The sequence below is a fragment of the Lycorma delicatula genome, chromosome 6 (genome assembly GCF_047948215.1).
Source record: "Lycorma delicatula isolate Av1 chromosome 6, ASM4794821v1, whole genome shotgun sequence".
NCBI classification, from domain to species: Eukaryota; Metazoa; Arthropoda; class Insecta; order Hemiptera; family Fulgoridae; genus Lycorma; species Lycorma delicatula.
In genome coordinates this window covers 157,107,683-157,122,302 of record NC_134460.1, presented here as the reverse complement: position 1 = coordinate 157,122,302, position 14,620 = coordinate 157,107,683, and the positions used below count along the sequence as shown (strand labels likewise).

The 14,620-nt window shown below is 31.3% G+C and overlaps 1 protein-coding gene across 1 annotated transcript in view; it reads right to left on the bottom strand.

Annotated features, from left to right (window-relative positions):
* Positions 1–14,620, bottom strand: part of LOC142326970 (short transient receptor potential channel 4-like) — a 56,816-nt gene that overhangs the window by 30,053 nt on the left and 12,143 nt on the right. The window contains exons 4-5 of the mRNA XM_075369702.1: positions 14,411–14,564; positions 1,789–2,015 (exon numbers count right to left, since the gene is read on the bottom strand). Of these exons, the coding sequence (XP_075225817.1) occupies positions 1,789–2,015; positions 14,411–14,564 (381 nt within the window). The remainder of the gene's footprint in view (positions 1–1,788; positions 2,016–14,410; positions 14,565–14,620) is intronic.

The following is a 14,620-nucleotide window of genomic DNA, read 5'->3' as shown; positions in this document are numbered from 1 at the left end:
TCATGACAACAATTTTGTTATTTTTGACATTGTGATTTGCACAGTACAGCAATAGATTATTCCAGACATGCATTTCTAGAACCTGTCATGCATTTGAATAATTTTACGCAAATATATCAGGAATACTATTAATTGTTCGTGGGCAAAGCAACACAACATAACTGACTTTAGTATCCCCACTTTGAAGTATTGTTTGTAACTTCAGTTACAGACAATCAAGATTCATGCCGATAATTTTGTGAAGAATCTAAAAAAAAATATTAGTTTATCTATAGATGTTTAAAAAATTGGAAATAAAAAAATCCAGTTTAAAAATATTCCTGTAAATGTCACAAATATTTCTTAAGGGATTTTTCAATTAAAGCTATTGTTTGAGTTTTGATTTATACTGTTGGCATTTATTTTGATGAGTTTTTGAAAATTTCACACTAACCTTTCCGTACTTCATAATATCTAATATTTAAATTAAAAAGTTAGTGAAATAAACTGTTGTTCTAATGCCATTATTTAAATGATTTCTTGGATGTAATGCAAATGAAAACACCTTGTCCTCCCTTCTAGATTACAATACATATTTATGTATAATAGATAACATGTAATGCATTAAGGGCAGTCAGAATTATCTTTCCTGTTAATGAAGCTCTTACGTTTTAAGTTATAACTTTCTACTTAAGGACAGTGAATGTCAGTTGGGGTGTGGAAGTGCTTACTTTGTTGGTTTTGTTTGTTGTGTATTTATGTTTGAGAATTATTTTCCAATGCATTCTTTTAACAAAACAAGCTGTATTTTTTCTACCAGAAAAGTGTTGTTTTCTACGTGCCAATCTGTAAGGTTATGGGTGGTAACCTGAAATGACATGTCAACTGGCTATGTACAAATTAACAATAACAAGTTTCCATCCTAGGCTTCCTTGGGAAAGTATCTCTGATCGATGTTTCAGTCTGTTCATTTACATTACAGCCATTTGAAAGGCTAGGACAGATAGTATAAAGTAACAAATTAATTTATCCCTTTCTATCAAGAAACACTTCATTACATTCTCTACTTTCAGTCAGTGTTCTGGTCAAAGAATAAAACTGCATTAATCTAAATCCTATCCGTAAACTCAGGAATTATTCACTTAAAAATTTCCAGACTCAGCTCCTTCTGTTAATGACGATGTGTTATTGATGGCACCTGTTGTGAGTAGGTTATGAAACTTATTTAATGAACGTTCAACAGTATAATATAAATGTATTGTCTTAGTTCACATATAATATTTTTACTGTTAAGAGAAAGAGCTATGGTAACAGTTATTTAAATAAATTAAAAAACAGAAAAAATCTAAAACTAATTTCAAATGTTAAACATTGTCAGTGCATACTGAGAAATATATGCTCAAGAAAACAACATTATATAAATTTAAAAAAATATATCAGTAATAAATTAATAATAATTAATAACTTAACAATATATATGAAATATACATAAAAAAGCACTTCTACTAGTATTTATAAAATTAAAGTAACTGTTCACAGACTAAAAACAGTGGAGTATTATATATTATAGGACATTAACCAATCAAGAGCAAATTTTTTGTTTTTGAATTTTATTTTAAATGTTTGTTAAAATAATCGTCACTCTAAACATATTAAGTGAACCTACACAATACTGACATAATATAATATAAAATACAGTTATTATTCAAAAGGTGTTTGATATTTCATTTTATTTGTCTCTTTTCTTATTTTTATAAGTAAAAAAAATAATATTTAAATTTCAGCCAAAATTTTTAAAATCATACTTACACATGAACTCAGCAGCAAAGGTTTTAACATCTTCACAAATTTGTAAAAATTCATCTTGGAAAATTGCATGTACATACGCACATTTTACTAATTCATCACTTAGTTCAAATGCATATAATATTGGGTCAGATGATATATGACATATATATGCTGGATTTGAAATTGCACGATACACATCAAGTATTGCCACAATCATTAATAATGCATCTTCCGACTGTAATATTTTTCTGTAAATTAAAAATAAAAAATGTATTTATATAGTATTCAGCTAATAGTGTTGTAGGAATGTTACCGAGGGTAACAGGAAGTTAGAAAGGAGTAGTATTATCAGTTTGTGGTAATTAGGTGAGTAGAAATGCGTTTCTGTTTCTGTTAAGTTGCCATCAAATTAGCGAAAGAAAAAGTGAGAGTGAGGATGGATTTTATTATAAATTTTCCTCTATTCTACTAGGATAGTTGTCCTTTGTAATTTGTTAGTTACTTGTCTGTTTGGTTTTGCAACCTAAATCTTCATGAATAACTTTGTTGTTAATGTATCTTAATGTATCAGTCTGGTAACTACTAGGTTGAAATCTCTGGTTACCCATATTTTTCTGAAATTATCCCACGTTTTTATATTTTAATAAATAATATTAAAAAAAAAAAACCACCTCCCTCTATGAATCATGAGACCTTGTTGATGGTGAAGGGGCTTGAGTGCTCAGTGATACAGAGTAGCTGGACCAAAGGTGCAACCATATCGGAGATGTATCTGTTGAGAGCCAGACTAAGGAATGATTCCTGAAAAAGGGCAGCAGCTCTTTACGTAGTTATTAAGGGCGTATTTCAGGACGACTTAACGGCTATATCAACATCACTCAATCCTCTTGAGTACTGCACAGCTAAAAGCAATGGAAAACTATAGCTGCTTTTTTTCCAAGAAAATTTAGCTCTCCGCATTTTCATATAGCAAAGATGGAGGCGCCTTCCTTGGTAAAATATTCCGATGGTAAACTAGTCCCCCGTTTGGATCTCTGGGTGGGAACTACTAAGGAAGGGGGTCACCAGAAAATTAAAAAATAACATTCTACGAATTGGAGCGTAGAATTTTAAACTCTAAAAAATCTTGGTAGGTTAGAAAATTTAAAGAGGGAAATGGATAGGATAAATGTAGATGTAGTAGGAATTACTGAGGTTTGGTAGGAAGAGGAAAACGACTTTTGGTCAGGTGACTTTAGAATAATTAACTCAGCTTCAAACAATGAGCGTAGGTTTTATAATGAACAAGAAGGTAGGGAAGAGAGTACAGTATTTCAAAATGCATAGCGATAAAATCATTGTAATAAGGATAAAATCAAAACCTAAACTGACAACGATTGTTAACGTCTATATGCCTACAAGCACTCATGATGATGATGAGATACAGTGTGTATATGAAGAAATTGACAAAGCAATTAAACACATAAAAGGGGATGAAAATTTAATAGTAGCTAAATTGGAATGCGAACATTGGAAAAGGCAAGGAAGGAAATATAGTGGGTGAATATGAGCTGGGCAAAAGAAATGAAAGAGGGGACCGACTTATAGAGTTTTGCACAAAGTATAATTTAGTAATTGCTAACACCCAGTTTCAAAATCGTAATAGAAGAATATACACATGGAAAAAGCCAGGTGATACTGCAAGGTATCAGATTATAAGTTATCTTGATATCTAATAATCTATCTATCTGATTTAAGCAAAGATTTAGACATCAACTCATTGACTGCAAAGCTTACCCAGACATTGATAGCAACTATAATTTGGTGATAATGAAATGTAGATTGGGGTTTAAAAACTGAAGAAAAGGTGTCAAATGAATCTGTGGAATTTAGAGATGCTTGAGGAAGTGGAGGTAAAGAAAATTTTTGAAGAGGACATTGCAAGAGATCTGAGTAAAAAAGATACGGTAGAAAATACAGAAGAATGGAAGAATGTTAAAAGGAAATCTTAAATCAGCAGAAGAGAACCGGTAGAAAACCTTGGATATCAAAGGATATATTGCAGCTGATGGATATGAACATAGAAATATAAGAATGTAAGTGATGAAGGTAAAAGCAACTATCGACAACTAAGAAATACTATATAAACAGGAAGTGCAAATTAGCGAAAGAAGAGTGGATTAAAGAAAAGTGTTCAGAAGTGGAAAGAGAAATCTGAATGGCAGAAAGGCTCCTGGAATAGACAGGATACCTGCAGAATTACTGTGCAGTGCAGGCGAGGAAGCAATAGATAGATTATACAAACTGGTGTGTAATATTTACAAAAAAAGGGGTAAGTTCCATCAGACTTTAAAAACACTTTTACTGTCATGATACCAAAGAAAGCAGGAGCTGATAAGTGTGACTAATACAGAACAATTAGTGTAACTATTCATGCATAAAAAATCTTCTAGAATTCTGTACAGAAGAATTGAAAAGTGAGTGGAAGTGTTAGGAGAAGACCAATTTGGTTTCAGGAAACATATAGAGACTAGGGAAGCAATTTTAACACAAAGATTAATAGCAAAAGGAAAATTAAAGAAAACTAAACTAACATACTAGATATTTATAGACTTAGAAAAGGTATTTGATAACATAGACTGGATAAAATATTCAGCATTTTAAAAAATTTAGGGTTCAAGTGTAGAGATGGAAGAACAATCACTACCATTTACAGGAACCAACCTGTAACCATAAAAATCGAAGAACATAAGAAAGAAGCCGTAATAAAAAAGGGAGTCCCTATCAAGGATTAACAAGGATGTTCCCTATACCAGTTACTTTTTAATCTTTACATAGAACTAGCAGTTAATGATGTTAAAGAACAATTTAGATCTGGAGTAACAGTGCAAGGTGAAAACATAAAGATGCTATGATTTGCTGATGATATAGTAATTGTTGCAAAGTGTAAAAAAAATTTAGAAGAAACAATGATGAAGTACTATGCAAGAACTACCGGATGAAAATAAATAAGAACAAAACCAAAGTAGTAAAATCTAACAGAAATAATGTAGATGGACCACTGAATATAAAAATAGGGGGAACAGATTACAGAGGTAGAAGAATTTTATTATTTTGGAGGTACAATTACTAAAGCTGGACGAAGCAGCAGCTATATAAAATTCTAAATAGCACAGATGAAACGAGCTTTCAATCAAAAATATAGTTTGCTTACATCAAAAATTAATTTAAACGTCATGAAAGCATTTTTGAAAGTATATGTTTGGAGTGTAGCTTTATATGGAAGTGAAAATTGGACGATCAGAGTACCTGAGAAGAAAAGATCAGACGTTTTTGAAATGCAGTGCTACAGCACTGCTATAGGCGAAATTGTGGAAAATTGATGAAAAAAGAAGCATTTGGAAAAATATAGTTAAAAGAAGAGGCAGACTTATAGGCCACATGTTAAGGCATACAGGAATAGTTGCTTTAATATTGGAGGAACAGGTAAAAGGAAAAAATTGTGCAGGCAGGCAATGTTTGGAATATAAAAAACAAACTGTTAGGGATGTAGGATGTAGGTGGTATACTAAAATGAAATGATTGACACTAGATAAGGAATCTTGGAGAGCTGTTTCAAACCAGTCAAATAATTGAAGACAAAAAAATTATATTGATTTTAACCCTCCTCTATGAATCATGAGACCTTGCCGTTGGTGAGGGGGCTTGAGTGCTCAGGGATACAGAGTAGCTGGACCGAATGTGCAACCATATCGGAGAGGTATCTGTTGAGAGCCGGACTTAGGAATGATTCCTGAAAGAGTGCAGCAGCTCTTTCAGTAGTTGTTAGGGGCATGAGTCAGAATGACTTAAACAGCCATATCAACATCGCTCAGTCCTCTGAGTATGCGCAGCTGAAAGCAATGGAAAACTACAGCTGCTTTTTTTCCAAAAAAATGTAGCTCTCTGCATTTTCAAATAGCAATGATGGAGGCGCCTTCCTTAGTAAAATATTCCAGAGGTAAACTAGTCCCCCGTTTGGATCTCCGGGTGGGACTACTAAGGAAGGGGTCACCAGAAAAATAACATTCTACGAGTCGGAGCGTGGAATGTTAGAAGTTTAAAAAAGGTTGGTAGGCTAGAAAATTTAAAAAGGGAAATGGATAGGATAAATGTGGATGTAATAGGAATTAGTGAGGTTCGGTGGGAAGAGGAAGGTGACTTTTGGTCAGATGATTATAGAATAATTAACTCAGCTTCAAATAATGGGCAAGCAGGAGTAGGTTTCATAATGAACAAGAAGATAGGGAAGAGAGTAGAGTATTTGAAAACGCATAGCGATAGAATCATTGTAATAAGGATAAAATCAAAACCTAAACCGACAACGATTGTTAACGTCTATATGCCTACAAGCCCCCATGATGATGATGAGGTAGAGTGTGTATATGAAGAGATTGATGAAGCAATTAAACACGTAAAAGGAGATGAAAATTTAATAATAGATGGAGATTGGAATGCAAGCATTGGAAAAGGCAAGGAAGGAAATATAGTGGGTGAGTACGGGCTGGGCAAAAGGAATGAAAGAGGGGACCGACTTAGTTTTGCACGAAGTATAATTTAGTAATTGCCAACACCCAATTTAAAAATCATAATAGAAGAATATACACTTGGAAAAAGCCAGGCGATACTGCAAGGTATCAGATAGATTATATCATGGTTAAGCAAAGATTTAGAAATCAACTCGTTGACTGCAAAACTTACCCTGGAGCAGACATTGATAGCGACCATAATTTAGTGATAATGAAATGTAGATTGGGGTTTAAAAACCTGAAGAAAAGGTGTCAGATGAATCGGTGGAATTTAGAGAAGCTTGAGGAAGAGGAGGTAGAGAAGATTTTTGAGGAGGACATCGCAAGAGGTCTGAGTAAAAAAGATAAGGTAGACAATGTAGAAGAAGAATGGGAGAATGTTAAAAAGGAAATTCTTAAATCGGCAGAAGGAAACTTAGGCAGAATAAAGAGAACTGGTAGAAAACCTTGGGTTTCAGATGATATATTGCAGCTGATGGAGGATGAACGTAGAAAATATAAGAATGCTAGTGATGAAGAAAGTAAAAGGAATTATCGGCAATTAAGAACTGCTATAAACAGGAAGTGCAAACTGGCGAAAGAAGAGTGGATTAAAGAAAAGTGTTCAGAAGTGGAAAGAGAAATGAACATTGGTAAAATAGATGGAGCATACAGGAAAGTTAAGGAAAATTTTGTGGTACATAAATTAAAATCTAATAATGTGTTAAACAAAGATAGTACACCGATATATAATACGAAAGGTAAAGTCGATAGATGGGTGGAATATATTGAAGAGTTATACGGAGGAAATGAATTAGAAAATGGTGTTATAGAGGAAGAAGAGGAAGTTGAGGAGGATGAAATGGGAGAAACAATACTGAGATCTGAATTTAAGAGACCATTAAAAAATTTAAATGGCAGAAAGGCTCCTGGAATAGATGGAATACCTGTAGAATTACTGCGCAGTGAAGGTGAGGAAGCGATTGATAGATTATACAAACTGGTGTGTAATATTTATGAAAAAGGGGAATTTCCGTCAGACTTCAAAAAAAGTGTTATAGTCATGATACCAAAGAAAGCAGGGGCAGATAAATGTGAAGAATACAGAACAATTAGTTTAACTAGTCATGCATCAAAAATCTTAACTAGAATTCTATACAGAAGAATTGAGAGGAGAGTGGAAGAAATGTTAGGAGAAGACCAATTTGGTTTCAGGAAAAGTATAGGGACAAGAGAAGCAATTTTAGGCCTCAGATTAATAGTAGAAGGAAGATTAAAGAAAAAGAAACCAACATATTTGGCTTTTGTAGACCTAGAAAAGGCATTCGATAACGTAGACTGGAATAAAATGTTCAGCATTTTAAAAAAATTAGGGTTCAAATACAGAGATAGAAGAACAATTGCTAACATGTACAGGAACCAAACAGCAACAGTAATAATTGAAGAACATAAGAAAGAAGCTGTAATAAGAAAGGGAGTCCGACAAGGATGTTCCCTATCTCCGTTACTTGTTAATCTTTACATGGAACTAGCAGTTAATGATGTTAAAGAACAATTTAGATTCGGAGTAACAGTACAAGGTGAAAAGATAAAGATGCTACGATTTGCTGATGACATAGTAATTCTAGCCGAGAGTAAAAAGGATTTAGAAGAAACAATGAACGGCATAGATGAAGTCCTACGCAAGAATTATCGCGTGAAAATAAACAAGAACAAAACAAAAGTAATGAAATGTAGTAGAAATAACAAAGATGGACCACTGAATGTGAAAATAGGAGGAGAAAAGATTATGGAGGTAGAAGAATTTTGTTATTTGGGAAGTAGAATTACTAAAGATGGACGAAGCAGGAGTGATAAAAAATGCCGAATAGCACAAGCGAAACGAGCCTTCAGTAAGAAATATAATTTGTTTACATCAAAAATTAATTTAAATGTCAGGAAAAGATTTTTGAAAGTATATGTTTGGAGTGTCGCTTTATATGGAAGTGAAACTTGGACGATCGGAATATCTGAGAAGAAAAGATTACAAGCTTTTGAAATGCGGTGCTATAGGAGAATGTTAAAAATCAGATGGGTGGATAAAGTGACAAATGAAGAGGTATTGCGGCAAATAGATGAAGAAAGAAGCATTTGGAAAAATATAGTTAAAAGAAGAGACAGACTTATAGGCCACATACTAAGGCATCCTGGAATAGTCGCTTTAATATTGGAAGGACAGGTAGAAGGAAAAAATTGTGAGGCAGGCCACGTTTGGAATATGTAAAACAAATTGTTAGGGATGTAGGATGTAGAGGGTATACTGAAATGAAACGACTAGCACTAGAAAGGGAATCTTGGAGAGCTGCATCAAACCAGTCAAATGACTGAAGACAAAAAAAAAAAAACCTTATGCCTCCCCACCTTTTATTATAAAATCTACATTGTAAGAGTTTAATGATGTATACCAAAAAATGTTGAATATGAATAATTTTTTTTCAGCTAGAAAACTATGATTGTTGGTTACATGCAGAATCTGGCAGGCACCTAGAAACATTGCAAGATAACATGAGAAATTTAATGTATTACTTTGTATGCACAAATGCAAACAACACACGGTAGTCTCAATTGGAACTATTACAAGTCAGATGAATTAGATAGCAGTAGAATACATATTTAATGAATATCCAAAAGTGCCTGAAAGCAATGTTTCTGCAAAGCATCTATAATCAGACTGATTAATGCTTTGTTTTTCTCAGATGCAGTTAGGAACCTACAATATATATGTATTTCTATGCTTGCTCAGAACAAAAATAGACAGGATGGTTGTTCTAAAAGTAACATATAGTTATTTGGGCAGTATCATAATACAAAATGCTTAGGCAGCTATTAGGATTTGCACACAAAAATTGTACGATTCATAGCGCTAGTACTAGGAAACTGAAGAAAGAGAACATTTTACAAATTTGGCTACAATATAGAATAAAAAGATACAGTAGCTGTTTGGATTCAGCACTGCAGAAACAGAAAATGAAATTTACGAGAGATGTGTATAAGAGGAAAGCTGACTGGTTGGAACACATCGTGATAAATGACAAACGACAAAAAATTATTTAATGGCACATAATCTGTAAGAAACGCAAAGGATGCACAAATTTATTAGTTTATGAGCGTAATGAATAAAACCTATAAGAATGTATGTTTAAAGACTCAGGACGAGTTAACAGTGACAATTTATTGAAATCTAAACTTTTACTTGTCAATCTAATAGTCACTGATCGTATTTTTAAAACAAACAATAGACTTAATATTTTAATTAGTGTGTACAACATGAAATAATTTAGTTAACTGATTTATGTCTTTACTATTCTCTTTTATTATTTTCAGGATTATTATTAAGTTTGGGTCAATTTTGGATTGAACAAAACGTATGATGAAAAGAGAATTTGAACAATATTCAAATAAAACTTAACATTTACTTGAGAATATAAAAATTTGAGGTAATCAGAATTTCATTAACGCAAGTTCGGTTAATTAAGATTCAGCAGTAGTTTTATTTACAAGCAAAGAATTCAACATCCATAAGAAGTGTAATACTTCGTGAAGATGTGTACAAGAGTAAATAGCAGATGTCACAGTAGACAACATAAACAGTACAGAAGCAAACGGAAAAATGCGTGTAATTGAAGCAGTGGTCTGTTGGGTAGCATGCAGCCAATCAGAGAGGCTACTTCAGTAGACTCTCGATGTTGGTCGACTATACAAGATTATGTTTCAGTTACACTCCTACATATCTTCTAGAATAATACTTTACGGTGATTCTTGGAGGCTAAACACTAAAAAAAGGGCAGTCGATGTAGTATTTATCGCTTTCTCATGAAACGTTTAACATGTTATGTTTGTTAAAACTATCATCGCTTTATCGTTCGTTTCGTATAACTGACCTTCGTTAGTTTTGTGTTAATTATGTCGTTTGGAGTTTTAATTATTTTCGTGAATTCGTTTTAATGATCTTTGGAAAACAGGTAAAGTAACAGTTTTGTTCCACTCATTTTTTTTATTGTATTTTGTGTTGTAAAACATTCATCCAAGAAATTATCTTCAAATTCAATATTAATTAATTGTTTAATTAACGTAATACATTAAAAGATTTGTTTAAAAAATACATCAGTCCGTTTTAGTCTTTCTGCTGAAATAGTTTTTAGGTGTGATTATTTCTAAACTGTTGTGTTATTAATTTTTTTGTAGGTGAAAATTGTACATAGCATGTAGTACGAATATGTATATTGTACATGAGTGTTGTTAATCATTTGATCAAATTACAATCTGGATTATTGTAAATTTGATCTAATTATCAAACAGTTACAAGAAAATATGAATCTGGAATGTTATTAAATTTTGTTGTTTCTGCATTTTCTGCAAAAGAAAAATTAATAATATAAATTAATTTACATCTAAAGTAAATAATGTAAGACTTTTGTATTTCCTTTCTACTTTTATTGCATGCCTAGGCGTGCAGTAAAAAGGATTTAGATTCTGTATTAAATTGTGTATGTGAATCATTATAACTTAATGATTGAAGATACGTGGATGTGATGCTAGTTGCCAAATTAATGGTACAGCCATTTCAAAGAATAACAAGCCTTTTCCAGTCTTATTAGGGAAAGAAAGTGAGTAATGGAAGCATTTCAATTCTGTTCTTCACTCAGCTAATTGTACTGTTGCTTAACAGCATGACAAACCCACCAACACAAGTGATATTTTGCCCTACAAGTGACTCAATCTGTGTTTACAAAGAATTTACTATGTAATGAACATCATTACTCTTGGGAGAAAACTGTTACTTGGGAGTACTGCTTGTACCTCAGATGTATTTCATGTAGCCAAGGTATAAGAAAGACTGATAAATAGTGTAAAAGGAACAAATTAATGTACTTAAACAGTGCATGATACACACAGAATTCCCCTTTGTAAAAAGTCAAATCGCTTTAAATTATTTTTAAATATTAAGACCTTTTTATTTCTTTGTACTGTACATTAGTTTAGAAAATATAGTTTTTTTCTTCTAACTACAATAAATATTTTAATCATTTTTCTTCTTTCAATGTCTTTTCTTCCCAAAATTTTTTCTTTTTTTCTCCATGTTTATGCTTTCTCTCTTCACTCCATCTGTAGTCATATTTTTTGTTTGGTTTTTTCCAGAAACCCTTGTTTACTAAAATAACTTTTCTAAATTTATTTTTATGTAAGATTATTCCTTCCATGGTATCTTTTGATCCGTGATTATCTCTCATATCCTTTGAAGTTTCATTAAACCTGCTATTTTTATTTTTTTGATTATAGACAAAATTAAAAATTCTTTTAATCAGTCCTTTATTTTCCATTCTGAAAAGATGTCCAAAAAACATCAGCCTTTTTTCCTTAGAATATCTGAAAGTCTCTTATTAGATTTATAAATCTCTTCATTTTGTCTAATCCCCCTCTTCAATTTTGCCTATCTTATTCATATATAAACACTCTGAGGCTTATAAACATTCAGATCTAATATCTATATTATAACGCCTAATTTTTGTTTTTCTTGAAATTTATTTTTTTATTGTATTGCTTTGTTAAGCGATACTCAAGTTCCACTTTACTAGCACTTAAGTTTATTTTATCTAAAGTGTTTAATTATTTTACCTAGATATTTATTTTTTTTCACTTTATTATTTTTTCCATACTCTTTTCCATACTCGTATTTAAATACGTATTTTCCATACTCGTATTTTCCATACTCGTATTTTCCATACTCGTTTTTAAAGTCTGGATCATTTTAAAATTTTTATCATAAATTCAGTTTTTTGAAAAGAAATTTGTAATCCTGTTTCTCAGTTAACACTTTTAAAAGATTAATTTCAATGTACGCAGTTTTAACGCATTAACTGCCTGACATTTTACTCAGTTTTTTTCTAAATAAACCCTTTATTTTATCCATTATTAAGTATATAAAAAGCAAGACATATTTTCTTATCAACAAAAAAATCAATTATCACTCAGGAATGAAATTGTTCGTTTACATACCTTTGGCAAAAATCATGCAAAAAATGTCATTTTCTGAAGAATGTAATAAAAAGACGTATGAACAATTAATATTACAATGTGTTAAACTGAAAGTAATATACAGTTACAAATAAACTATTTTCGTTTTTTTTTCTATAAAAAATTATTTTCTTTGCTGCAAATGAAAATCTTGACAACTTTAATGTAGGTGTACTATACATTTTATACACATAAAAATTTTTATGGATTTTGCATAGCTTACATCTTCATCTAGCTTTTTTCACATGCTCTGAAATAACATGCCCTATTTGATCATAACAAACATCTAACTGTTTTTTGACAGATGATCCTTGGTTGCCATTTATGGTGAAGAAAAACTATTTAGTTTTTTCTTCTTGCAGTGCTTCATGGTATTTTTATTTCTTCACTCTTTATCAGTGATAATGATACAAGAGATGACCTAAAATAAATATGACTGATTTTACTATTATTTGCTTGCAAGTCTGTATATTTTACATGAATTTGCTATAATAGAATCAGCAGCATTTGTAAACAACGGCCATCATCTTCTTTCACACACTTGAATTCTATAATTTCCAATACCATTGTCATGGGAATCAACGCCTCCTATTCTTTTAGAATATTCTGCTATCATTAATGGCTGAGTTATAATTATGTCTTTTCTTTTTTTTTGGCTGTATGTTTTCATATTTGATAATGGATATATGCCATTGTGGTTACTGGCAACTGTCACCATTGCATTATCATTCTATGTAGCAACTGACATGTACCTCTATTCATTTTCTGTAATTCTTGTTTAATGTTCAGTTAGGAAGCCTATTTTCTCTAATAGTGGCAGTCACAACAAGCCAGTTTCTCTTTTAAGGTTTTTTGGTTTCTTCCTGCAACTGGATTTTTGAGCATCAATGTCTTTTTCAGTATGCAAATGAATCTCAAATGTACCTGTTGAAGAGGTCTCCGTTAGAAAATTTTTATCAATATCTTTGTTAGTAAGTTCATCAACTTTAGGTGGAATATAAGTTGTATCGATGGCAGTTGCTTCTGAAATATTACCTTAATCTTCTAAAATGCAATGCAATTCTTCAAATGTCAATAATTTTCAAAATTCCACATGTTAACAAATTCGTACACTTTAATAAAACAAAATTAATTCTTTTAAATATATTGCATGGGTATCACAAAATAAACACTATTTCACTAACATATGAAATTGACTGATCACTTAGTCATAGAAAGCGAACATTTTATAAAATAACAATTTCTATAAAAATAGTAAAAACAAAATGAAATTACTAATGAAAACACTGTATCAATGCGATAAAATGATAAACGAAAAATAAAAATTGAATGATTCAAACATAAAAATAGTACAAGATATTATTTATTTGTGATGCAAGAATAACATGTTGCATGCTAGCATGTGACTCATTCATTCTTTAAGCTAAAGGTGTGGTATCGGCATTATTATTTTTAACAACCAATATTCATTATCAGTTTTAAAAATAAATAATTTTCTTGAAATGATGAATAAAAGCAATCCTTAAATAAGCAAATAAAATATAAATATTATTTTTAACAAGCATATGGTGATCACTATATACCTTAAATGGAAGAGTTACTGAGTCTCTTAAAATACAGTTAAGTTGATATGCAAATAAACTCGCTAATTAAAAAACTATTATCTTTTGTGTGATTACAATGCATAAGAAAAAAGAGGCAAATTGCACAAAGTGTAAAATATTTATAGAAATTAAAACGAAAAAATGTTTATGAAAAGGGTTGTTTAAGCACCATTGGCTGTTATCCGGGGTTTTTATGTGGTTTTATATATATAACGTTTGAAACTAATATTTAACATTAAAAATAAGTGCTGAATTGGGAAATGATGTTGCACGAAATAAAATGTTTTTATGAACTACAATAAATGAATTTGTGATAGATTTTTTTCATTAATTTTTTAAAGGGGATTTTTAATTATCAATGGTTTCAGTTACTAATTTACTGAATAACATTGCTCTATTGAATTTGTTCGTGCGCATGTGTATGTGTGTCTGACTGTGTAGTATAATGTTATTACTTACAAACATTCCTCAGGACAAAGACAGCATGGTTTGTGTGGTCGTGGTATGGAATGCCCTCTAGCTAATAATATGCGAATTATTTCATAATTACCACATTGTGCTGCTAATATTAATGGTGTCATGTTCATTGAAAAATCAGGAGAGTAAATACAACCTAAATAAGCAATGAAAGTTCATTTTTTTACTATAATTGAAAATTTATAAACTAAA